The sequence below is a fragment of the Diorhabda carinulata genome, chromosome 7 (assembly GCF_026250575.1).
Source record: "Diorhabda carinulata isolate Delta chromosome 7, icDioCari1.1, whole genome shotgun sequence".
Classification (NCBI taxonomy): Eukaryota; Metazoa; Arthropoda; class Insecta; order Coleoptera; family Chrysomelidae; genus Diorhabda; species Diorhabda carinulata.
The window spans coordinates 8,874,919-8,901,523 of NC_079466.1; the positions used below are offsets into that span (position 1 = coordinate 8,874,919).

General features: G+C 30.9%; 1 protein-coding gene across 3 annotated transcripts in view; it reads right to left on the reverse strand.

Annotated features, from left to right (window-relative positions):
- The window catches only part of LOC130896662 (transmembrane protein 272-like), a 53,818-nt gene extending 47,635 nt beyond the window's left edge, over positions 1–6,183 (reverse strand). For 2 of the 3 annotated variants that reach the window (XM_057804907.1, XM_057804908.1), the window contains exon 1: positions 5,893–6,169. In XM_057804907.1, coding sequence (XP_057660890.1) covers positions 5,893–6,031 — 139 coding nt within the window. In that variant the 5' untranslated portion in view covers positions 6,032–6,169. Of the gene's footprint in view, positions 1–5,892 lie in introns of all 3 variants that reach the window. The other variant, XM_057804906.1, reaches the window with a different exon arrangement.
- Positions 6,184–26,605: the final 20,422 nt, after the last annotated feature.

Here is a 26,605-nt window from a genome sequence, read left to right on the forward strand (position 1 = left end):
GGGTATAGTGGAATTATGAAATTCGGCGAAGGCGCCGCCTTTGATGAAATACCCGGAATTCATATGAACTTGGTTTTTATACAAGTTTTTATAGCAAGCGGTTTATTTACATTGTTCCGTTTGAATAATTTAATAAGGTTTAATAAGGTTAATAAGGTCTATTTATTTATTCTGTTTCTTTATTTGTATTTAAGTTAGTTAAGTGTAGTAGTATTTAAATAAATTAAGAACGTAAGAGACAGTGTTTTTTAATAATTCCTACGAATAGACATCATATAAATAGATAAGAGAAATATTAACATTAATTATGTTTATATGATACTAGTATTCGAAATACACAAATATATTTGTTTGGAGAGCTTTTTATATGAATTTGGTTGTGTGCATATTAATTATTAAATTGAGGGAAATGAAATCACCTAATATTTTTTAGAAAAATATTGACAGTTTACTATTTTTTGTATTTCCTTCTGCATCATGTAATGAATTTCATTGTTACAGAAATGGCTATTTAAAACTTTATCAAGACATTATTTAAAATCTATTTGGATTATAAAGAAACTGACATTATTTGTGCTTCACGAGATTGTGTGTTGGCAGAAAATATTATAATAGACCAACACAAGGATTTGTTCAAGGCAAGTGCATCAATTTATTTTCGACAAAACAGCATCAAAGTGTGTAGAGAATAAATTCGAAAAACTTTTGATCCAGTCCATCAAATCGGATTTTACGAAAGGATTACAGATTTTCACAGAATATTCTTAATTTATTGAAAATTGTAAATTCATACAAAAATGAATGAAAAATGTCTGATAACTTCTAGCGTTAAGTAATGATGGTGCTGTTGGTTTGAAAATATATAAGGAAATGAATAAATTATATTTTTCACGGAAAGCTTCCTACTTTGACCACATTTTTAGAAATCAATAATATGCCTTGTTACAGCTGATCATGGAAGGGATGATAGAAGGAAGGCGCGGCCTGGGTAGAAAAAGATTTTTATGGTTGAAAAACCTTCGAGATTGGTTCCATGTACGTGATGCCATAAATCTAATACGCATGACTGAAGATCCTGAGGAATTCCAAACGGTGATTGCCAACCTACATTAGAATGAAGCAGGCACTGGAAGAAGAAGAATGGAAATTTGGAAAGATGTAGCGAAGTCGAAATTCTCAGCATAGATTCTGTAGAGCTCAACAACCGGTTGTGATTTAGGACAACAACCATAGAGTAATATATATATATATATATATATATATATATATATATATATATATATATATATATATATATATATATATATATATATATATATATATATATATATATATATATATATATATATATATGCTTGATATGTAGGTTGGTATAAATGTCTGAGGTGAGCGTCCATGTCCTATTTGAGTGTAACTACTTCTTCGCGTAACTCGTTATGATTAATGAGAAGTGCTCAAGTCCTGCTTGCAAAAATATGAGCTTCGAAGAAGACATATCAGAAGAAATATTTCAGAGAATACTCAAAATCAAATTTCGAATTTGAGTTGTACAATAGACAGTGATGTTAGTGAGTTAAGGCATGCTCTGAAACACCTGTGAGGAGAAAGTATCATATAATAGTCCTACCGGAAGGCAACAACAGATACAAACCACAACACTCAAAGCACAGAGCTATCTTGATGAATAAGAGCGGCACAATATATGCAAATTTGCTAGAATGCGTTAAAAAACTTACACCGTCGACATACGTGGTGTCGGATAAATAAGTGGAGATTATTTTCGCAATTTAAACGACATCATCAAGTTTTTTCAAGAGGAAATCAGCGGAATACTTCCTGATATAAGGAAAAAAATTAAGCAAATGTATGTAATATACTGTCTACCATACCTTTTTTGTATGTAAGTGATGGGAAGCGTTACGGCAAGAGTAGAAATATGTCACCGGAGAGTTAAACAGAAATAAAATAAAATTGATAATATCGGAACTAACATGGAGTAGACCGAAAAATTAATAGAAATTAAAGAAAAAGAAATTTGAGCCGTAAATCAATAGAATATAAGAATGATCCACATAATACTTAGTAGATAACATATAAAGCTCTCATACTGAATGCAATGCTAGAGCATTCCCGGTATGAGGTGGTGCCGGAAGAGAAATGTTTCATCAGTAGGTAGGCGATACCTCAATAACACCGAGTATTATCGAATTCAGCACGTTACTTGAAGATTTTTTCAAACCACGGTTTTCAAGTTTTTTGACTAGTTGTTCATTATTTTGAGTTTAAGTTGATTAAATGAATCTTTAAATGGTTGAATACACATTTTAATTTATATAATGTGACGTTTTGTTCTTCCCTTTAGACCTTTTTCAAACTAAAAAGATTTAGATTCTAAGAGGTACAAAAAAAACATTAAATTACACAAAACTCACCTAAAAGTGTAGTTCGTTATTACACATTTCATATTTAAAATCTAAATACATTTTCTTTTATAACATATTTTTATTAAAAAGCATCACAAAAAAGACCAGTACAATTATAATAAAATAACATTTTTTTAATCATTTATGCAAGATGACGATATTTAGATTGCTATCATTTCGTAAAATTCTCTTTTTCAAATTCGTTTTCTGTTTTATTATTATTGTGAGACTGTGGCAATGACACCAAAGTGTACCGATTTTAGTTACTTTTCAATTGTTTTCTTTGAAATTGAAATTCATCCAACTAAAAGTTGGTTCTATTTAATGATGTTGAATTTTGATGTGAAATGATATTTTGATAAAGACAGCAATAGGTCGAAACGGCAGAATTTTAGGGTTTTAAATGAAATTTTTATTAGAAGGGTTCCTAAAATTAAGATAATCATAGTAAGAAGAAATTATTTTTTCTTTGTTGCAGTATTTTGTTGGAACTTTGTCCCGTTGTTACCATTGTTATATTTTCAATTTATATTTGTCACTAAACCTAACCCTATCGCTTAGGTTTAACACTAAGTAACACCCATGTCACAAAATGATGTATACTTTTATTATCGATTGTCGACAACAAAAGAAAAAGTACACGTGCCTACTTGCAATTAAGAAAAAAATAACCAAGCAAAGTAAAAAGTTGTTGCAGCATCTAAAAAAAATTGAAAGGAAAAATTTATAGCATTAATATAGAAGAAATGTTCGCATTTAAAAGTAGCCATTCGTTGAAATCATAAAAACAGGTGGTTGACATATACCTATAGGCGTTGTTATAAAGTTTTTGATTAAAAATCATTGACAAATACGAAACAATATTATATTTATATTTCCAGTAATAGTCCAAGAGCTGGCTGAAAAAAACCTGGCCTATCGATTTCTACGGGAAATTTTTTGGACACAAACTGTATCAATGTAACCGCTTGAAACTGATTTTAAAATTTAGTTTCGAGTGAGTAGAAAATAATTATGAACAAGTTCCTCGTTAAATCTGGTGTTAAACCCAAGGCACGATTTTTTTTTAAATTTTTTGTTGTTCTGTTATCATACCTATCGAGTAACCGCTTCAAACTATACTCATATTGAAGTTTGAACATTTCTTATCAAGAAAATACATTAGTGCCACTTCTATTTTAGGGACAAATTCCTGGCACGATACTTTATATTCCTTCAAGCCTTATACTATTGCTATTCATGTAGTAAGGCTAGCCAAGCTTTGACTATTTTAGAGTAAAGAGGGAAAGAGTCATGTACAATTTCCATAGACTTAATGTCGCTCTCTTTGAGCCTTGAGTTGATATTAGCCACCAGAGAAGTAACCTTAGGAACAACAATGAGCGTCCTCCAGCCCTGCTGTTTAAGTGTCTATCTCAGGTATGCTGTGAGCAGGTAAGTTTTGGGAACAACCATTGAGAGGCATTTTTAAAAGTACCTTCCTGTACTTAACTATGCTTCCGAGAGAGAAATTTAACATTAGAAAAAGATGCATAGAGATGCTGTCTAAACTTGATGCGAACATTGAGCGTCTCAGTTATTGAACTACTTCTGAAGCTGTGGACACGTGCTCTGTTGAAGCGTTTTAAAATTATTTGGAGTATTTCCTATCACTTATTGTTAAAAAAGTGCTTTAAAACAATAACAATGAAGGTGTGGTTCTTATGTGGTCGTGCTAACAATTTGAAAGATGTCGATGAATCTCATTTTGAAAAGGCTAGATGTATGCACGTGATTCATGAGAAAATAAAACATTAGTATCACGATATTAATTTTCCTACAACGATGAATGATGATGGATATCATCCTGAGTGTTAAAGAAAATTATTAAGAAGCCCACAAGTTCAACAATTATTCGCTAGTTTAAATAATATTGACGAATACTACAGTATTTTATGTCGATTTTTTAATAACCTCTCAATCAGAACCAATGCTCAATAATATTATTTAGATTTATTTATTTAGATTAATTATTTAATTAATTATTTTATTAATAATTATTTATTTAATTAATTTAATTATTTAATTAATTATTAATTTATTTAGATATGGGTCGCCATTGTAAGTTTTACAAAAAATGAGCTCTTTTGAATTAGTACTCATCTTTCCATACACAGTGAGGAAATTTAATTATGTTTCAGTTTTATACATCAGTAAATTAATTAAGTTCAAGAATGAATTTTTTTGTATCTCATTGCTAATAGTTACCTTATAACAAAGTCATTTTAAGCCTTTTTCCAAGAAATCGTGCGTCATTCATATAATCAACATTTCTTGTAATATATTTAGATATAAATGAAAGTTCAAGCTTTCGTTTACATTTTAGTTTATCTGTTAATCAATATAAGTTCAACTATTTATATTCAATATAAAAACGGCATTCCGTTGTTTAACATACATACATTACTTTTAAATTAAATAATTCACATTTATTCCAAAAGTTTCAAGCACATATTCTATTCTCAGCGCACGTATAGCGTAATTTTCAATCTCTTGACAATAGAAAAGACCTCAAACTCATCCTGAAATTGGATGAAGCTATTTAAGCCACAGAGAAATAGAAAAAAAATGTATTCATAATAATATTTTAGAAGAGACCTAATATCAAGAACATTTAGATGCATTAATATTTTAACTTTACTCAAATTTATCTTGCATTGGTTTTGCAAGAGTCGTGACTTTTTTTACTCTGTAGCATTTAAAAATATGATAGAACAATTAACAAGGATGATGTTGAGTATACATAAAACTGAATTAAAAAAGACACCACGATCTTACTAGTGAAAGTTCAGTCACATTCACGCTTCTAAGATATTACCAATTTATTGCTTTGTATGTATAATTTTAAACTAAATATAAATTGAAAAATTGATAAAAATAGTTATAATTTATAAAGTTTCATCATATTTATGTATATATTATATTAGGGTATAAAACATAAAACGTCAAGAAACGCCAATATAGAGACAAACTCATCTAACATCGTTGCCTTTGGTCCGCCGGCGTAAATATAAATATAAAACAATTGCTTATTGGTTTTAAGAATATTGAGGAAAACATTTAGTTATAAGTTGAATAATTTCAATAAAAATATTTATTTAATAGGCATAATTATCAACTCGGTAAACATGACTACTTTTTGCAGTCTGAACATAAGCTGAATGAATTTTATTTCAATTTTCAATTTAATAATAAGAAATTATAATAATAATAATAAGAAATTATGGCATAGATTAACTTTTCTGTCGTACCTAGTATTATTTACTTTGAGAATTGCAAATCAGAAATTATTTATAATAAATATTACGTTTTTTCAAATAATTTTATAACAAATATTACTCACAGAGTATTTTAATGAATTTAGCTACTTATTATTTACATTAAAATCAAAACCAGTATTAGAAAAATATACAAAAAACAATGCACTTACGCAGAACTTTTTGTTTAATTTTGGTAATCCTCTCTGTGCGCATCCTCTCAACGCTATTTTCATTATTAGCGCTTTCTGGTGGGTTATTCAATGGCTGATTTTGGGATGCTACGGGATCTGTGGTTTGTTGATTTGCCATGGTTGCCCGCACTTACGATTAGTACTACTATGCCTACTTACATCACACGTGTTAGCACTAAAACAGAATCACAGTGTTGATTTCACTATACCGTTACAAGCTGTCATTCGATTTCCCCTCCGCTTCTCTCACTATATTCTATTGTCAAGTTTATTTTTAACTCCACGCCCGAATTATTCTTGATCGTAATAAATCAAGAAGGCGGGGGCTTCAGTGGCGGAACGATGATAATAGTATTTTGCTTAATTTACGGAAATAATGTATTGTTATGTTATGTTAATGTTGTTATTGTTGCGTGTTACATTGCTTGGTTTCTATATTAAATACACTTTTTTATAGTATTTATTACCTCTAATTGCAAATGGCAATAAGAAAACTATGGCTTATCTTTCATTGACTTTGTGTTGATAAATTAGCCTATGATTTTCAATTGATTTGTCTTACCAAACTTTTTAAAGGTGCTTCCTTCATTAAGCCATGCTCCATCAAAATAAATTGTTTGAACTCCATTTATTTGCACTTTTCCTTTCCACATATTTCCGTTTACAATAGGTATCTATTTTACTAGTGCTGCTTTTTCCGGAGGTAATAAAATTCTCGTAAAATTTTCCATAACTTTTTCCTCTTCATTATTGGTAGATTTTCGTCATCAATAAGTGTCAATGAAACCTTGTCAATTCTTAGTATTTACTTACTAATGTAAGATGAATGAATTTTATTCCCAGTTAAATATTCAAATGTTTCATCCATTTCGATAAGTTTTTTCTAGGTGTTATCTTCGCATATTCCATGAGTAATTCAGAAATTTAGCTGACTATAGCAAAATAGTTGTTCTAGCAAAGTTCTACTCTGCTGTTCCCAAACTAAGACACCCTTAAGATGATTTATCTACCTATCTAAACAAATATTAGCCCATAGTGTTTTTCTGGAAGCAGGTATGATAACTGATTATTAAGCTTCCTCCTCTTGCTTATTGTAGTCAGGGAGCGTTTAAGTATTACGTAACGCAATGAGGAGAGGGTCTGGTAAAAAGTGATGATACTTGAATGACGGGGGAAGAGGGTTCGAACAACACGTTACGTAACACTAGTTTTTTTATGGAAATAAAAAAAAATTAGTGAAAAAAATCGTACAAATTGGTAACCCTTTTCGTTTATGTTTTATGGCGAATCCCTCGACTGTATTGTAGGTCATTTTTATTTTGTTTTCGTTACACTATCCGTTAGTGTTTTGATGCAAGTACCATATCCGGAACCCTCTTTATCTGTTCTTCGGATGATGCCAGTGATGAAAGAATCTGAGTGACCTGCAAAACCGTGGACAGAGGAGCACTAATACAATTTTTATAATAGAAACCTTTTTTAACTAGCTAAACATAATTATTTAAATGAAATGATTATATTAACAATTATTATAACAAATAATATTTGATTAATGACTGATTTTTTTTGTTAAGATTATTTTTTTGGCATTTGAGCTTTCGTTTCTAATTGCATTGCCAAATTGAAAAATAAGCTCAAATATTAGAATACATGAGAAGAAAAATGGAGGAAGTCCAAAATGTATGTGAGGAGAGGACTGAGTCAGAAAAATGGTGTTTATTAGTCCATTTCAGCATATTTTAAATTTAAGCAAATGTTTATTACATCATATATGATTGTTAATTGTTAAATATCGATATAAATAAATATTATCAATGATTAAAGGATACATTACGAAATCTCTTATTTTGTTTTTCATTATCACAAACGCTTTTAAAACAAAACAAAATTATTTTTGCAACTTTCAGGTGCTTTGCGCAACATAATTCCGACTTTTAGGTAAAATTCGTCATTTGGGTGTTACGTAACGTTCAGGAAGGGAGAGAGAGTGTTTAAAAACGTTACAGCGCACTGCAAATAGCCGAAAAAATCAATTTCTTTTTTCAAAATGTCAAAACAACGTTATCTCATCCAAAATACTGTCCTTCAGAACTGTTAAATTTGTCCCTCCGGTGCTCCCAGTTAAAAATATTACTCATACTCATCTGTCTGATAGCTCCATTCTGGTTTTTTGTTTGGTTTTTCAAACATTGTGGAATTGGAGTCCTTCTAGCCTCTTTCCTTATGTGGAAAGAGGAAAACGGTGTGTGAGATATCGTTACCACGAAACAATTCCAGCAGCATTTTTAATAAGCAGAAAACAAAATTTTACGTCTGCATGTTGTTCACTTAAGCCTGGCATCATAAAAAAGGAAAAAAGCAAAGTAGCTCTAGCAAAAAGACCACTGCAAACAAATATTACAAGTCACGTCTGTATCACAGACGACACTCTTTCCATTTATACTAATACTAACATAAGAATATTTCTGGAATTTGTTCAATGTTCAATGAACATGAGAAATACCAGTGTGACGCTAATGTGTTCAAGTAGATAATCATTAGATCTAATTTAGATTGTGATCAAAGACGATATGAACTAAATAATTCAAAATGTGTGGAGACTCTTTGCACTTTATGAATGCATAACTGAGAGTTTTTTATACTCAATATCTGATTTTTCCAATCATCAAAGTTAAATCGTGTTCAATGTTTTGTAGGTATTTGGTTTTGTTTCTTTGTTTTTGTTCTAATTAACGTTTTCTGTTTTATATCTCATAAACTATTTGGATTATAATCAATATCTCTCAACTTCATATTTATGATTCAAAATAAATTGATGTTTACACTATGAGAGAATGAAACATGGTAAAAAGCGATTTTAAACTTACTTGGAAATATCCCGTCTTATGTTTTAAGTTACAGATGTGAAGTATCCGTAAATTGACAAAAATACAATAGTTACATTACATATATTTCATAGAAAAGAATAAAAAATACAGATTGAAACTGAGATTGAGAGAATCAGGACGGGTGTTAATTTTGTGATAACTTGCATACTAAAGGTAATGAAAAACAATTGCAATATTTCAAAGTAAGTATAAAAACTGATAATGCTTAAAATAAATATGTTTCGGAAATATTTTTACGAAGAGTTCGAGTACTAAATCATAAAATGGGATTCAAGTTGCCATCCATAGAAAAGCCTGCATTTTCAATATCATTTTAGGATATAGTTAAAGGATTTAAATTGAAAAACTGCTGGAGGTAAAAAATAATTGGAAACTACCCTAAAATTCACTATTTTCTTAATATCTGAAAATCACAAAGATGTGAGAAAGAGGTTGAAACAAAAAATATAGGATGTTCTATAATTTCTTTTCAAACATACATTGAAAATCATGGTCTGGTCTTTTGGATGCCAATTCAAATCCTCATTTAATAGGACTATTCAGCGGTCTTAAATATTGCCTTAACAAGAAGTTTAAGTATTAGTAAATTTTATTATCTATTTTTATGTACAAAAGAGTGATAAAACCTACTACTAATTTAATAGGTTCATTTTAAATATTCTTAAAGAATAATCTAAATATTTCTTAAAATTTTCATAAATGTACCTGAGCTAATAAAATTTTTTGGGCTTTTATTGGTTGTAAAGAACAATAGATTTGGACTGATCAGTAACCCTGTGTATCAAAGATTTCATAGCTATATCGTAAGTACCTATTTGCTAATAGAAGTTCGAAATTTTATTTTGTTCAAATTCCAAGAATCTTTTCCTTACAAATTTCGCCAAAAATACGATTTCCGGTTTTACCATATAGTAAGGAGGTCCAAGTTGAGTATTCTTAAATGAGTCTCCAAAAAACCTTAATAATTAATTGTTTTAAATAATTTACTGACAAACATTTGTCAAGTATTATGGAATTATTAGTATGCTTGGTTAGGCACTTCATAGGACTATATCTAGTGACCTAATCACCCTTAAATTATAGTGCAATTCTAATCTTCTCTGTCTCAACGTTTCTAAAATAAAAGATTTATCATATAAAAATATATTGTAGCCTTTTTTATTAAATAACACTACCATTGACGTGGTTGAATCTTTAAAATTCTTAGGGTTTGTTGTGGATAATTCCTTGAAATGGGAGTTACTTATTTCCGCCTAATCTAAAAGATTAAGTTTCTCCTGTTTTGCGCTGAGATCAGTTTCCAAAAAACTGAACTTATCCATCTCCTTAACAGTCTATTATGCCCTCATTGAGTCGCATTTCCGATATGCCCTACAAACTACAAAAGAGAGCTGTTAGATATTTACTCGGACTAAACTGCAGGGCTCACTGCAGGGACTTCTTTAAGCGATTAAACATTCTGACTCTTCCTTATTCATCTTTGAATCTGTTTGCCTAATTTGCAGATGCTTCTCTAATTTCAGAAAAGTCGTTGCACGGCTATTCACTTAGGAACGCGGAGCACGACCTTTACTTACCAACTCCACATTCAGAATTAGTTAAGTGCTCAATATTTTACAATGCAAAAAATGCACAGTCACTTGCCAAGTGAAATCAAATTGATATCATCTTTGGCAATTCCGGGCATGTTACATACTGGTTTAATTTTTATTATGGACTTATAAATGACTTATATATAAATTTTGTTTTATTTGTTTTATCTCTATTTAGTTGTTTTTAGTTTGTTTTTTAGTTTTTACAAGTTTTTGTCTACAAATTGTAACAATTTTTTGACAGTAAAGCATTTCTCTCTCTCTTGTGTTGGGATATCTAGGATTTATATAATTATTTGATTAAGATCAGAAGAAATGACATCGGCATTTCAAACGGTTTTGTTAAAGTTTCATTGACTTTTGAATCTACTTGTTCCGGTGACTACCATAAGGACATGCATGTTGATGTTTTTAAAGAATAGTTCGAATAAATGATATATCTTCTTCCTCAAAACTGTATAATGGTGATAGATAAGATAAGTTATCATTCGAGACTTCTAGAAAAATTGCCCACAACCAAGTGGTTGAAAAAAGATTTACAGAATTGGCTAAATTCAAAGAATATTGAACTCCGTCCCGGTTCTGTGAGTAAAGAACTGTATAATAATAAATCATTTCTTATTTACCATTGATAACAAAATATTAATATCCTACATAGGAATGTAATAAAAGGTTTGTTTTATGTCGATTGACCAATTCTTCCACACTAACCACACCAAGTTAGTCATACCACACTCTATTGAAACATACAAATCTAAAATTCGGTAAATACTGAACATAAAGCATTACATTTTTTTTATTTAACTGCTGCTCAAAAAGCAGTTGTTTATATTTATTTTTAAATGCATTGCAAGCAAATAATTGGGAATATCCAAATATTTAATAACAGGGACACTTCATATGAAAATGAACGTTTCTTTAGGATATGTAGTTACGTATTATATAATTATTACATTTCTCCGTCTCAACTTCAAGGTAATTTTCATGTAAAAGTTAAGTTTTGTAGTAAATTCACACTGTGCAGCTTTATTCTCTTGTACATACTTAGCCAACCCCTATTTTTTAGTGTATACGAGATTCTTTCTTTTCGTCTGATGCCGTAGATTAGTATTAAAAAAGAGTTCTGAGTTTTTTTAAACAGCACTTTGCTCTAAGCATGGCCAATATACAACATCATAGTGATTAAAGCGTGAAAGCACCAAATAATCACACAGCATTTTCTATATGACAATATTTGAATACATTTTTTGTTTATTCATTTTAGTGAAGCATAAGCTTTGCTTAGTTTTTCAGATTATGTTTTTTCAATCGTAATTTTGTATCGATTATCCAGCCCAAATGTTTACCGTATTCAATAAAAGTAAGTATATTATTTTCAAGTCGTAATTGGATCTGATTGAGTACCTCTGCTATTTGTGATTCATGGCCAAAAATCAATGCACCAGACTTACTTGGATTGATTTTTTATAAATGTTTTTTAGAGATGAAAGTTATTTCAAAGAGTTCTTGATTTATTTTGTCTGAAGCTGTATATTAGAAAGTTTGAACGGATGATAAATCTGGGTGTCGTCGTGATATGTGTAAGGTAAGTAAGGTAAGTATGAAAGTTGGAAGTGTAGATTGTATATAAGAGGGGACCTAAATGCTCCCTTGAGGGACACTTTTGTATTGCCAGTTTATTAGATATGACATCATCTAACATAACCTGTTGAGATCTATCTGAAAGGTAACACTTAATAAGGGCAATAGCCGGTTTACTAAATCCAATGACAGAAGAATTGCTATTAATAGTTTGTGATTTCAAAAATCAAGTACTCTTAGAGTCTTTAGTTTTGTTTTTTAGTGTAACGAATAGTGGTGATAATGTGTTGTGTGATCTATGACATATATTGATGTTATGTTTCGATAAAATGTATTTCAATTTTTCTGATAGTTGGTATGTATAGGGGAGTATATATATATATATATATATATATATATATATATATATATATCTTGTGTAATTTATATGTACGTTGCCAGATGATTCTATTAAATTGATTTTCTGGATATTGATTATTCTTCAAAGTATTTTTGAGTTTTTTAATTACTTCCCAGTGATATTCTGGAGAAGTTAATTTTAATGCTCTATCTGTTAATCCTATAACGACGCTGATTTTTGGTGATTTAGGATGGCATGAGTTATAATCAAGATATCTTTCAGACCATGTTTCTTTTGTATAATATTTAGTTTCTATTCTATTATTGATTTTAATAAGTGTCATGTCTAAGAAATTAATTTTTTTGTTGTTTTTAATTTTTTAAGCGAATTGGATACTTGAATTAAATTTATTAAAGTTATAAAGGTATGTATTGCATTTGCATATATATAACTTCTTCATCATTTGTTGAATGAAAAAGAATTTACAGATAGATTGACGTTGTTATTATAAAAGTTTAAAATATCCTCATCTGGTTGAGATATTGGCATCTGTATTCCTTAATTTGTTTTGTATGATAACAAAAAGTGCAAATATGAATTAAGTTACATTACTACTAGTTTCTTTATTTTAAATCGTGCAAATTATCATTTTTTGTGTTTGTACAGTAATCTACTATAAGCAAAATCCTGCAAAATTTTTATTTGAACAATTAGTGTTTTCAAAATGAAACTAAATAGCCTAAGGGGTGTGATTCAACACCCTGTTCATTCGCCGCATTTACGCCACTGGAATAAACAGTAGTGTGGATATTAACTGACATGGCACTAGAAGATTTAACACAAAAAGCCAGATGCACAGAACGAATGCACGGGACAACAATAGGCGATGAGACGAGTCAAATCTTTTATTGAGCGGCGTGTACATCCCCCATCTGTAGTTATATGGGGTGCCATTGCTTGTGGATCAAGGACTTCATTAATGTTCATTGGCGGCAATATAAATATATCCAGGCGTCTAGGAGGTAAGCTAGGTCTAAAGTAGTTAAAAGCCAAGAGCTTGGTAATAAAACGAGTCTAGTAGTCAAAGAATCACTTAAATTAAAAAATTCGAAAAATCGAGAACTTCGTCTAAAATGTAGCTCAAAAGGTGAGTATTTGGTCAAGAAAAGTCTAAAAGGTGAGTCTAAAAACAGTATAAAACGTTATATATTATAACAGTATAAAAAGTTTATCATAAAATGAGTCTACTTTTCGAAAAAAGAAAAATGTCAAAAAACCAGGACGTAATATAGAATGTAGTTTGGAAGGTGAGTACTAGGGTTGAAGAAGTCTAGAAGATGATTATTAGACTTAAGAAGATATTCAAACCTAAGAACCTAGTAATAAAATGAGCCCTGCAGTCAAGGACTCACTTAAAGTAAAAAAAAATCTAGAAACCCAAGAGCACATCTGAAAAGCAGTTTAGAACATAAGTGCTACGCTTAGAAGTCTAGATAGTACTAGACTCAAGAAGATCTAGAGTGCAAAAATAAGTAAGAGAACGTCTAGTAGTTGGAGACTTATTCAAAATTATAAAAAGAATGTAAACATGTAGGGAATACATTCGAAATGTAATTCATTAGGTAAGTGGTAAGAATAAAAGGAGTCTAGAAGATAAGTACTAGAAATATCTTTTAAATTTTAATTATTTGTATAATATGAACTTCCTGGCATCTCTGCAAAATATTACAGAAACAAAATTGTTACTAGGTAATCGGATCAAGATATCACAGTATTTCATACAGTAAATATTGGTAAACAACAATTAAAAAGCATAAAAATTACTGTGACATACAGGGTATTTCTATATTCGGCCGACAACACTCTACCACGAATCCTTACGGGGCCTAGTTGCTGAGATATAGGGTGTTCAAAATTTGAAATCAAAATCATCAATTTGCCATAAATCAAAAACGCTTTTTTTTAATTTGGTGACTATTATGCTCTTTAATGAAGTAATATTTTGACATAAACAAACTTTGGAAAAATTTAACAAGTGGTGCGCTGTCAGGGTTAGTTGTCACTGGAGCAACTTCTTTTTTAAGTTTGTTTTAAATTACTTAATTATTTTTAGTTAAAAAACTAATAACCTTTTATGGAGTTGAAATGAACGGTGTTGTAGAAATTTGCCTCTAAACAAAAGTCTGCAGGTAATTAAATACTACTCAACATTTCTAAAGCATAAATATTTGGTTAATGTGTGGGTGGGTATGGTTGGAGATTGCTTAATCGGGTCTTACATTTGAATTGTTGGAAATTATACTGTTAAATATTAGGCAACCCATGTGGTTTCAACACGATGAGGCATCTGTTCATTTTTCTGCAGCAGCAAGAAATTACTTAAACAGATGTTTTAGAAAAAAATTGATTGGTCGGGATGGACCCAATTGTTGGCCTCCAAGATTACTTGACTTAATTCCTATCGATCTAATAGCTAGTATTCAAGCTGCGGCAGAAATCATTCAATCCCATCCAGATTTATTCTCAAAGACCGGTTTTTCAATGACAAAACGGCGCAATAAGTGTACTAAAGTAAGCGGCCAACTGTTTGAACAACCACTGTAACTTGTCAATTTTGTTATTGTTGTAATACAGTGCTGTTTAAATTTAATTTGTGCTATTATTATTTTTATTTTCATTGCCAATTTTGCTATTATTGTTATCCATTTTTTTTTAAATTGAGATTATGATTAATTTTTATTTGCTGTGAACTACTTATGCTTAATCATTGTTCGAAATTAAATGAATAATTAATTAATTTGTAAATTACTTACTTTCGTTAAGAGGCAAATTCCTACAACACTGTTCATTTTAGCTCCATAAAAGGTTATTAATTTCTTAGCTAAAAATAATCAGGCAATTTAAAGTAATACTAAAAAAAGAATTTGCTCCAGTGGAGTAAAAAAATAGGGGGATAAAAGTGACAACTATCCCTGACGCGCGCCACTGGTTGAATTTTTTCAAAGTTTGTTTATGTCAAAATATTACTTTATTAAGGAGCATATTGGTCACCAAATTTGAAAAAAAATTAAAAGGTGTTCTTGATTTATGGCAAATTTTTGATTTAGATTTAAAATTTTGAACACCCTATATCTCAGCGACTAGGCCCCGTAAGGGTTCGTATTCCTATAACAAAATGAATCATTTATTGAGATCTCACTGTGGTAGAGCGTTATCGATCGAGTATAGAAACAACCTGTATAATATAAAAGTTATAAAATGGTAACGACTTCATGAAAGTATGGCGAAGTTTATTGAAAACAAGGGAGATTAAATATTATCGATAGTCAAAATGAAAGTGTTGTTACAGTTAAAAAATGAAAAATGAAAAAGTGGAGATTCCTGGAAAATGTTGGATGCAAAAATGAAAAAAGTTATAGAGGACTTTAGGTAACGATTGGATTCAACAAAATCTGTAGGATTGCACCACAAAACCATTAAATTCAGTATCAAACAACATATAGAAGAAAAACTAAGTTTTGTCGATTTGATTATGATATTCGAAGATGAAATATAGAAAATATTGAAATGAAGAGAAATAGTTCGGTTATGAGGTATGGAATCAAAAAAATCATATTGATAAGTCGAGAGAGAGAATTGAGTCTAGCTATTTTTATTATATTTCTGAACTTAATAATAAATAAACGACAATTAGAGTTATAAAGTTGGAAAGTGCGTTATAAGTATTTCTGAGGTTGTAGGGTAGAAAGTGTCGATGTTGTCGTAATAATATAAAATTAAAAATCTCTCTCATAACAAGATGTATACCTTGAATAAAATACAGTTAAATATCGTGAATTGTTCGTTATACAAGCTCAATTTGAAATTCTCTTTGTAGCTGAGTTGGCGAAAGAGTCTTGAAATGGAATTTTGTGTATAGAAGAGACAAAAAAGATTACATAAAGCTTACACTGAGTGACCTTTATCAAAAATAATTGCTCATATGTACAATTTTTCAGAAGTATCTGAAATGTATATGTTTGAGATGGAAAGGAATTAAACAACGCTAAAGTAAAAAAATGAAAAGTAAAAATCTTCAATCATAACATTTTTTTGGATGATTGTGCATAGTGCATTTATTTACAAAGTAACAACTTTTTGCGAAAGCAAGCATTTAAGCGTTTTATTTATGAGGAAGGTAGTTATATTCTGATATAAGCTAACCAATATTCTGCTGTAGAGATATGTCTCAATGAGAAACTCGGCTTAAGGTCACGTTTTACTTTTCTTAGCAGAGGTTTAAGTATAGTTTAAAATTTTTGTGTTTGATCTAATAGAATAATGGCACAATATCCATCTATAACAATTGTTTTAGTACAAAATGCCTACGTTTTATAAAAGGAAAAAGACCTAGTCGTTTGTTTGTAGTTCCATGGTCAACGTTGGAAATAAGTATAGTAAGTGAGTGATCAACAAAAAAAACTTTGGGTGGAATATCTGTCATAACACAAGAATGTGAGAAGATGGTGAAAATCTGAAAGTAGAAAAATTTCATATATATTAACAGAGGTATTTTACATGGAATAAAAACTGGATGAGAATGCAACCCTTAATATCTAATCAACTGGTCTGGATAAAAAATTGGCCAAATTGTTAGGGCTAGTAACCCAATAAGTGTTCTTTCAGCTATTTCACGAATAAAAAGAGAAATTCAATTAATTTACTATGAAAGCCACAAACCTCAAGATAATCTTAATTCAAATAATTCACCCATTCTTAGACCTAGTCAAAATCCACCCAAACACAATTTAAAAATAACCAGCAAATCAAAATCGTCCGTCAGTAATCAGACCAAATTCAAATTATAGACCTCGGACAATCAGGAAATTGACTCAACACGAATTTCAATCAACAAAGAACTTTCCATTTTAACAGAAATCAAGATTATCATAACACTTATTACAATTATGACTATTATATTAATAATAGCCAAAATTATTAAGTAATCCAAATCAATTTTCTGAAAATGCACTTACCAAGAATTTAATCCCAATGCTCCTGACTATTATACTGCTGATAGTGATACAAAATTTTGATAATGATGTATCAGATTGCAATAAAAACGAATACGAAAATTTCAACTATACCGAGCAAGACAATTTCAGTCACAATGATGAAAATATTTATATTTATGACTCCGATAATCTCTTGAATCCAAATTATGATTATCTCAGGATTTTCGACAAGATCATTTGGAAACGAAATCTCGAGATTCGCCGAACAACCAAAACTTAAATTTGTCGATCCCAGATCTCAACACAGATTCAAACCATTAGTTTGAATCGTACAGGATCATATCGCATCGAATAGATGCTCCGTAAAAAAATAATTAATTCAGTTAATTGATAAAACTTATATTAAAAATGCAACAAACACCTTAAAAATTGTCAAACCTAAAACATGGAAAAATTATAGAAATCGATCTCCTAAAAAATGTAATTAATAAAGGTATAACAAATTAAGAAAATAGAGTTAACGAATCAACATTTATTCCATTTCAAGCCAATCATCCGCACAGGGTGTATATTTGTGACTAAAATATTGAATTTAATGGGTTATTGGACTAAGATTTATTAGAACACTATAATTGCATAGTTGATTTAAAAAACAAACAACTAATAACTGATTTCAAAATTGTATCATTGTTCAAAGTTACAAACAACGCAATTACAAATATTTCAATTGAAAACCAATTTCCGCAAATTTACTAAAATACGACTTAGGTAAATACTGATGCTATATTGGTAGCTCAGGAAAAAGAAAAAATTAAATTACAAAACGGTTTGGTTAAAATAAATGAGAAGGGAGAATTTTTCGTTTCAGTGCAAAATGTTAACTGTATTCCCAAAACTGCACCATTTCCATAACTTATTTTAGAACCATATGAAATGAATACTATGAATAATATTCAATTAACCACCGAAGAAATATGTGCAAATAGAATATTAGAAATAAAAAAGCAACTAAGACTCGACCATCTTGATGAGAAACGAGACTTAATCTCTCAACTTTGTATTGATTTTTCTGATATATTTTATTTAGAAGGAGACGCATTGATTTTACAAAAAAATAAAACATCTTACTATAGAACCTACCTGTGTGGGTAGTGTCTAAAAAACTCGACGCATCCGTCAAACAAAAATGGCGTGTGTATAGAAAATTAAATGAAGTTACCGTATATGATAAATAACCGTTACCAAATATTGGAGATCTATTGGATCAGCTCGGGAAATATTTGTTGCTGGAAATCAAAGTGAAAGATGACTCGTCTACTTGGACATTATTGTTTATTCCCTGACGATACAGGAACATATTTCCCGCTTAACAGATGTATTTGAGAGACCTCAAATGCCAACCTCAAACTTGACCCTGACACATGCGAATTTTTGAGGAAAAAAGTCTATCTTGGATATCTAACGACAAAAAATGGGGTTAAGCCATTCCCGGCTAAAATCGATTGTGTAAAATGTTTCCTTAAGCCAACAAACCAAAAAGAAGTTGAATCCTTTTGGGACTAGATGGCTAAAACTGAAGGTTTATACCGAATTTTGCAAAAATTCCCGATGACAACACCTCTACAAAAAGATAATCCGTTTATTGTCATAATAATAACTTCAAAAGGTTTTTCAAGTGTTGGATGCTTCAACTACTATCCCGATTTTAATATATCCAAATTTTGAACCTTTCCTTTAAGATGCTAGCGCATTTGCAAACGGCGCATTTTTATTGCAAGGCCCAATAGGAACAAATTTACCTATAGTTTATGCGTCTAGGATGTTGTGTAAAGCTGAACCAATTTAGTCTACGATAGAAAGAGAACTTTTAGCAATTGTATTGTCAGTGAAACACTTAGGACCCTATTTATATGGAAGAAAATTTACTCTAATAACTGACCATCGTCCGTTAACTTGGTTATTTTTAATAAAAAATCTTAGTAGCCGTTTTGTACGATGGTGCCTCAAACTAGAAGAATATGATTACCAAATCCAATTCAAATCTGGTGATTCTAATAAAAATGCAGTTGGTCTTTATCAGATAAAAATTAACCACGTAAAAGATTTCCATTCTTTTCTTCCAAAACTATGAAATTGCACTGTCATTCGAAGGTTAACCGGAAGTCGATTGGGAAGTTGCCGAAAAAGAATCCATCTCTCTTGTCGAACTATACAAAACAAAATCATTAATCGATTATTCTAAAATAGAATATTCTAATAATCATGTACTAGACAAGCAAAATAAAAACATATCAACTATTTTTCAAGAAAATAATTTACAAAACTTTTATTAAAAAATAATAAATGATATATTTAAAGAAAGTCCTGAGTTTTCTTGTGCAACAATAAACGTATTTATGAGAAAACCGTCAAAAATAGAAAATACCTTATTATTCCTATACCATGGGAACCGAAGTTTGTTTAAACCCTCAGAAAAATATGCAGTTGAAAATAACCCTATTCTACCAATATTAGAAACGTTATCATTTCTACTATCAGAAATTGATGTGGAAGAAACAGAACATCAGATACCAACTATTTTAGATCAATTTCATAACGGCAAAAAGCAAATTAATGAAACTATTAGGCGAATAAGACAGAGATATAATTGGACCGGGTTCACTCGAGAAAATTATATAAAGTTATGCCGCGCTTGTCAAGAATCAAAAATCTGCTGCAAAAACTTTGATAGTCCCCTCGTTATAACCGAAACTCCAAAAACACCTTTCGAACGCATTAATATTAATATTTTAGAAGTACCTCAAAGAAATTATGTCCTTGCGCTAAGAGACGAAATAACAAAGTTCTCTCAAGCATATAGTTCTTCCAATATCAATTGCAGAAGACGGTTATGCCAGGAACAATCAATATTTCATAAATCCGCACGGCACTCATACCAAATTGGATTGGTGAGATTAATTTAATTCATAAAAATTCATAAATATCTTTAAATAAGACAATGAAATTGCACAGTGTGGGGAGAATAAAGACAGGTATGAGTAATAATAAAGATTTATATATACATTCCACCACAATCAGTAATCGTTATGGACAACACATCCTACTACTCGCGGCAACTCCTTAAGATACCAAATAGTAGTATTAACAAAGCTCAAATTTCAGTATTTATGTCTGAAAAAAATATTCCTATTCCTGTCAGCTATCATAAAAAAAACCAAAAAAAAAATGGTATCAAACGACAAATGGACCTTATTGGTACATAAAAATATATCAGCTTTTAAACAAACTTAAAAAAGGAACAATAGAATCTTAGATACAATTCAAATTACTCCATGATAACGTCCGTTAGATCCGTAGTTAAATCATACTTGACATTATTATAACAAATTGCGAAATATATCGGTGAAAAAGTTAGTGAAATATCTATTGACGTAAAAAGACAAAAGAGAGGATTGATTAATGGTATTGGTAGTATATTTAAATCAATAACCGGGAATCTTGACGCGTCTGATGGTGAATACTACGCAGGCTGCATTAATGAATTAAAAACCGATAAAAATCAAATACAAACCAAGTATCGGTCACCGGCTTCCGGTTATAACAAACCTTATTAGTACTTTAAAACAAATGAACTTAAATGGAAAAATATTTAAGTTCCATCTCCCAGCTATATTGCCCACAAAATCTCTATGATCCTTTTGTTTTATGCAAATATTGTATAATAGTTTCTGTGTGATTTCATATTTTATTTGGGGAACAGAACGAAAAGAATAGAACAGATTCCTGTTTAGTTATATTTCGAAAAATATAACTTTGGTTTTTTTAAATGCTGGAGAAAAGCTCCTTTTTTCAAATCTGTTCTACCTATTCATTCTTTCATTAGTAATTTCCATCCGTTCCCGTTCCCTTCCTTATTTTTTTCCGCAGTTCTACAACTGCCACGTTAGGAGTTCAATAAAGAATTCAACTGGTTATTTTTAATTTATTACTGCTTTTTATTCGTTGTGCTCTTTCGGATACGCAGTTTATACGAATGAGATTTGGATAATCGTGTCCGGGGATAGTTTTAGTTTTTATCAACTTTTTCACAAGGTGTTTCCAGATTTTCCATTTTTATCTACATCTACACCTGCTGGCTTTCTAATTTATATTGTTCACTTTATTTGTCTACCAGTTATTTATATACTTTAACTGATGCCGAATAGTAAGGTTACAAATTGGCACCCAGATAAATGTATTGTTTGGTCATATCCAAAGTTTTGGATATGACCAATATGTATTGGTTCAATTTTTTTAGTATTAAAAACTCGTATAATTTCTAATATTTAGGTTCGAATTATCTTTAAACAGCAGTATAATATACAAAATGTGTTTATTGTTAGGTAAAGCAACTATTTTTTTAACATATTATAGGTCATTTTTTGTTATTATAGTTCATTCCGTTTTATTTTCTAGTTTCGATAAATTTTTGACATATCTGTTGAGGTATTTTCGCTTTTTCTATTTGCCATCAACTCTTCTGCTTTTAAAACTGATATTTTTAATGTACCGAGTTCGTCATAATTTGTGCCTCTCTTATAATTTTTCATTTAATGTCAATCAATCGATCAAGAGTCGACTTTGAAGTTTGTGTATAGAACAATATAGAACAATATTAGAATTATGCAAGCAAATCATTTAGAGACTCACGTACTGTCTTATGAAATCCGAATTAGAAAAGTACTTGTACCTGATACAGTCGAGGAAAACCGATGAGTGCTTATTGGTTTATTTGCGCGTGAAAAAGCCAATCGTGGTTTTACATTTCTAACAAACAAATAAACACTTAAAATGATCACTCTGAAATTTGAAGTACAATTCAAGATTTGATTGAACTTCAATAATTTTAATGGTAATAAAATCTAGCCCCTTTTTAACCGAATAAGTTCAGCTCAACATTTCTCTGGATAGGAAAGTGATTTTACTTGAACCCAACACGAAAATAATGCAAATTGTCAACAAGTCAAAATTAGCTTAAAATTTCTAACCTTCGGCTAATGAATGGCAAGCTCATTCAAGTTTTGTCAGAAATTTTTTATCTACCGTATCTTATCATTGTTTTGAAAATCTTGATTAACATTTATCTTCTCGTTCCGTTTATCTTGTCAATTCTAAGCCGGAATCTGGCTTCTCTAAAAACACTAGTATTATTGATCTAGTTGAAGCTGTTTTGTTTGTTACCCTTTATCTTTCTCTGAAAATATTGTCATTTCTGTTAAGCCCGATATTTTTCCTACCAATATGGTAGCGGGTAGTTATTCTTTGCCTTCTCTCTCATCCCCAGGGAGAATTACTACTTCAAGTCGCGCGATGCTACTACACATACACATTTAAACAAATGACAATAATATTTTGTATAAACATATTTTTTAGTTTAATCCAATTTCTAGTAACTTATTTAATTGGAAACTTATTGTCACTACTCCTAACAGAATTGACATATTGAAATTATGTCACGACAATGAATTAGGTACTGATTGGGCATATCTAAAACTACTTCGCCTATCTCTGAATTTTACTATTGGCCTAAATTCGGAAGTTCTATATATCGCTAGGCGAATTACCCATGGGAATGGATTTCCGCCGATTTGATAGGTCCTTATCCAAAATCACTGACTTTGTTTAAGTAGTTTTTATTCTTTTTGGTGTTCCACAAATTTATTCTGTTGATAATGATATTGTTTCAAGAATTTCATGATGCAGTATAAAAATTCTTTATAACGTATAATGTATGGATTACGGATTTCTTGTAAGCCTTCCAGGATTTTCAAAAATGAAGAATCACAGTTGCCAGAAAACTATAACCGGTCGGCTACGAGGGGGGCCGCACCGACCCAAGATCCTCTCATACTGATAGTTTCTCTCAGATGTGTATCTGTGGCTGAGATCGATGAAGACGTGATTATAGAAATGGACGTAATGAATATTTATGCCTTCCAATTGGACTTTAGAATCAAAACCATTAAAGTGGATTCGGAACGAGTATTCCTTCTTCCATCTGACAGTAACATGGTGATGGTAGCTGTAAAGGAAGATATTGTTCTACCCGAACGAAGCGAAGATGGAAGAAGTTACACCGGTTATGATAAAGCCATGGAACTACGACGGAGAGGTTGGCAAAGGAGTACTAATTGGAAGAGGGTTGGTTATGTCGCCGAAGGAGATCCCAGTACGTGTGATAAATGTAAAAGATAACCCGATTATCATCAAAAAGGAAACCAGTGTTGGGAAAGGAAGAAAATAGGCCACCTATCTGGCAAGAAGATTTTTACCGGCACCAAAGGCGTATAGGGCTCAGTAGGACTCTCTTGTGTTAAAAAAGTGCCTTTTAAAAAGAATCGTTGAGAATGATGATCGTTCCGAGATGACAAGACAACTAGACATTTCGAGAACGAGAGTAGTCGATGTACTGAAGAAGTTACACGACAGGACGGATTATTTCACAAAGTGGGTGGAAATTTACGCGATTCCGAATCAAGAGGCCACGTCTGTCACGAAAGTATTGGTGGAAGAATTTATGATTTTCTATGGTGGGCCCTTGAAGGTCCCCAACCGTATTAATTTAACAATTAGGTTGAATGCCCGAGAGAATGAACAGGACCATTGGCAGATATCTGTTCAAAATAGACTCCAGCCACTAGGGATATTGGGATCAGTATCTCTTCCTATTTACAATGGCTTATCGTTCCGCTATTAATGAGTCCACCGGTGAGACACCCGCGAAAATTCTGTGTGAACGTGAGGCTTCCTTGTGACCTAGAGTTTGGCTCTCGACCTGGAAAAGACCTAGCGTGTGAAGATTATGTGATCCAATTGGGCGACTTTCACGAATTGTTTCGCTCAAATCTTTAAGTTGCCAGCGACAGAATGAAAAAACTATACGACGCGGAAACAACAGATGTCGGTTTTAAATAGGGGGATAAAGTATGGCTGCACAACCCTACTAAGCGAGAGGGATTCTCTCCATAATAACAAATATGTCATCAACCACATAAGCAAGATCACCAGTGAGGTTACAGCATGGACTGAAACAAATGTATTAGTTACCAAATGTGGCTACACAAAAACTGTTTATAATACGAATCTACGTGGAATATATGTGAGAAGAGTACGAGCAGCAAGTTCACCATTACACCTAAAGTGCTTTCGCTACTTCACCCATATGTATTTTTTTACTTTTGTTATGCATTATAGAATATTCGATATTTCTTTGTTATGGCCTGTGAATCTTCGAAATATTGTTTGAGTAAACACCTTCCTGTATTTTATGAGGCTCAATCTTTTTCTTTTCCATACCACTATGCCACTACTATTTATTTTTAAAAAACCATAATGGTAAATGCACCAAAAAAAAGCTAGCATAATTGACGACTTTCAGCAACAATTTATGTCAGCTGGGGTGGTGACATCAGAGAGTGTTAAATAAATAACAAATTAGAACAGAACACTTCCACAAAATGTGGAAGGAATAAATGCATTCTTAATAACTGCAGTAATATGTATCGCTATAAATTATAATTCATTTTGACAAAAATATATTATTTTGGGATAAATCATCCTCATGAGTAATAGCGATCGGTCATCGACTAATGTACTAGATTTATTTATACGGTGCGGATATTAAGTTTTACCCAATAGGAATCTTCATTATTTTAGACAAAGATGAAAAATCCTTGAACCCGTCAATTTTTATTTTAATTGAGGTATTTAATGACATACAAAAAATTTTCACTACTTTACACCTACCCTTGACTGCTACCCTCTCAAAAATGTATTACGGTTTGTTTTAATCTCAAATATTTGTTTGTTGATAAGAACTTATTATGTTTGAGATTCACACTTGCAAATAACAATTAAAAAAAAAGTAAAATGGTTTTGCTTTAATTTTGGACACTCAATATAAAAAAATTATCTAGTTTTTATTCTTGAACGTGTATACCGATTTTTTTTCCGAATAAATACTTTTGCATTTTTGAGAGGTTCCGTGGTTAGGACAATTTTTTAAAAATCTAGTTGGTGTGTCTAAGGTTTTGGTAGATGTCAAAAAACCAAGCATATATCAATAATTGATTGTAAATAATATTGATAAGAAAAAAGTGATATGCAATTTGGTGACTTTTTCACCAACAACAATCAAAATGGTACAGCCTCAAGGCTTTGCAGAAAAATGTAAAGCAATAATAATATTTAGTAAAAGTAAATTTTATGAAGGTGTGATAATATTTAATGTACGTTATTTAGATCCTCCAATTGATCGACACTTTTATGGACCACATGTCACAACATTTTTTGAAACTGTTTCTGTCGAAAACAAAAAACAGGATGGTAGAACCACACTTGAAAAAAGCTGAAATTTCATCCATACGAAAGATGATGATCCAGATCACAGGATCCAAAACACTTAAGATATATTTGTTCTTCCGATGATGCCACATTCTATTTAAATGGTCATGTACATCAACAAATCGTCAGATATATGTAGTTAGAAACAATCCAGGTGAATTCACTCAAGATATTATTTTCCAGCAGGATGGCTCTCCATCTCATTATCTGCTCGAGTTCGAGTTTTTTTAGATAATTCTTATCTGAGAAGATGGATTGAGCATCCTGGATTCACCGAATGGCTCCCAAGATCACCAGATCTTACAAAAGGTTAGGGAGGTAACGAAACAAAGTATCTACTTCTGCCAAGAGAGTAGATGGAGAACATTTCGAACATCTCCTATAGTAGATTAAGTTTTCTTTAGAATAATTTATCCAGTTCGTTTAATTTCAAATAATTGATGTGATATAATTCTTTTTTTAAATTTTTATTCATTAAATTTGAAAATTGTACATTGTTAAGTTTTGCTTTTCAAACCCTTTCCAACACACGACCCTCCTTGGTATTTAAAAAATATGAGGGGGTAGCCGGGGTAGGGAGTAAAAGTAATGACAATTTCTTGTATATTGTAAAACACCTCAATTAAATGAAAAACTGACAGGCTCATGGATTTTGTATAAAATAACGGAGATTCAATGTACTTGACGTTATTTTCAATAGGCTTTGTAATTAACTTTATTTTGTTTCCGAATATATCGAAAAAAGGAACAAATAGTTTCTCAATTATAATGAAAACAACATTCCATATGAAATTCTATCAGAAATATTGTCAAGCTGTGAAAGAAAACCGGAAAAATAATTGGAATGAACAACGATATAAAGGATATAATGATACGACGATATCATGGTGGATTTTAGGTCAGTCAGGTAGCGGT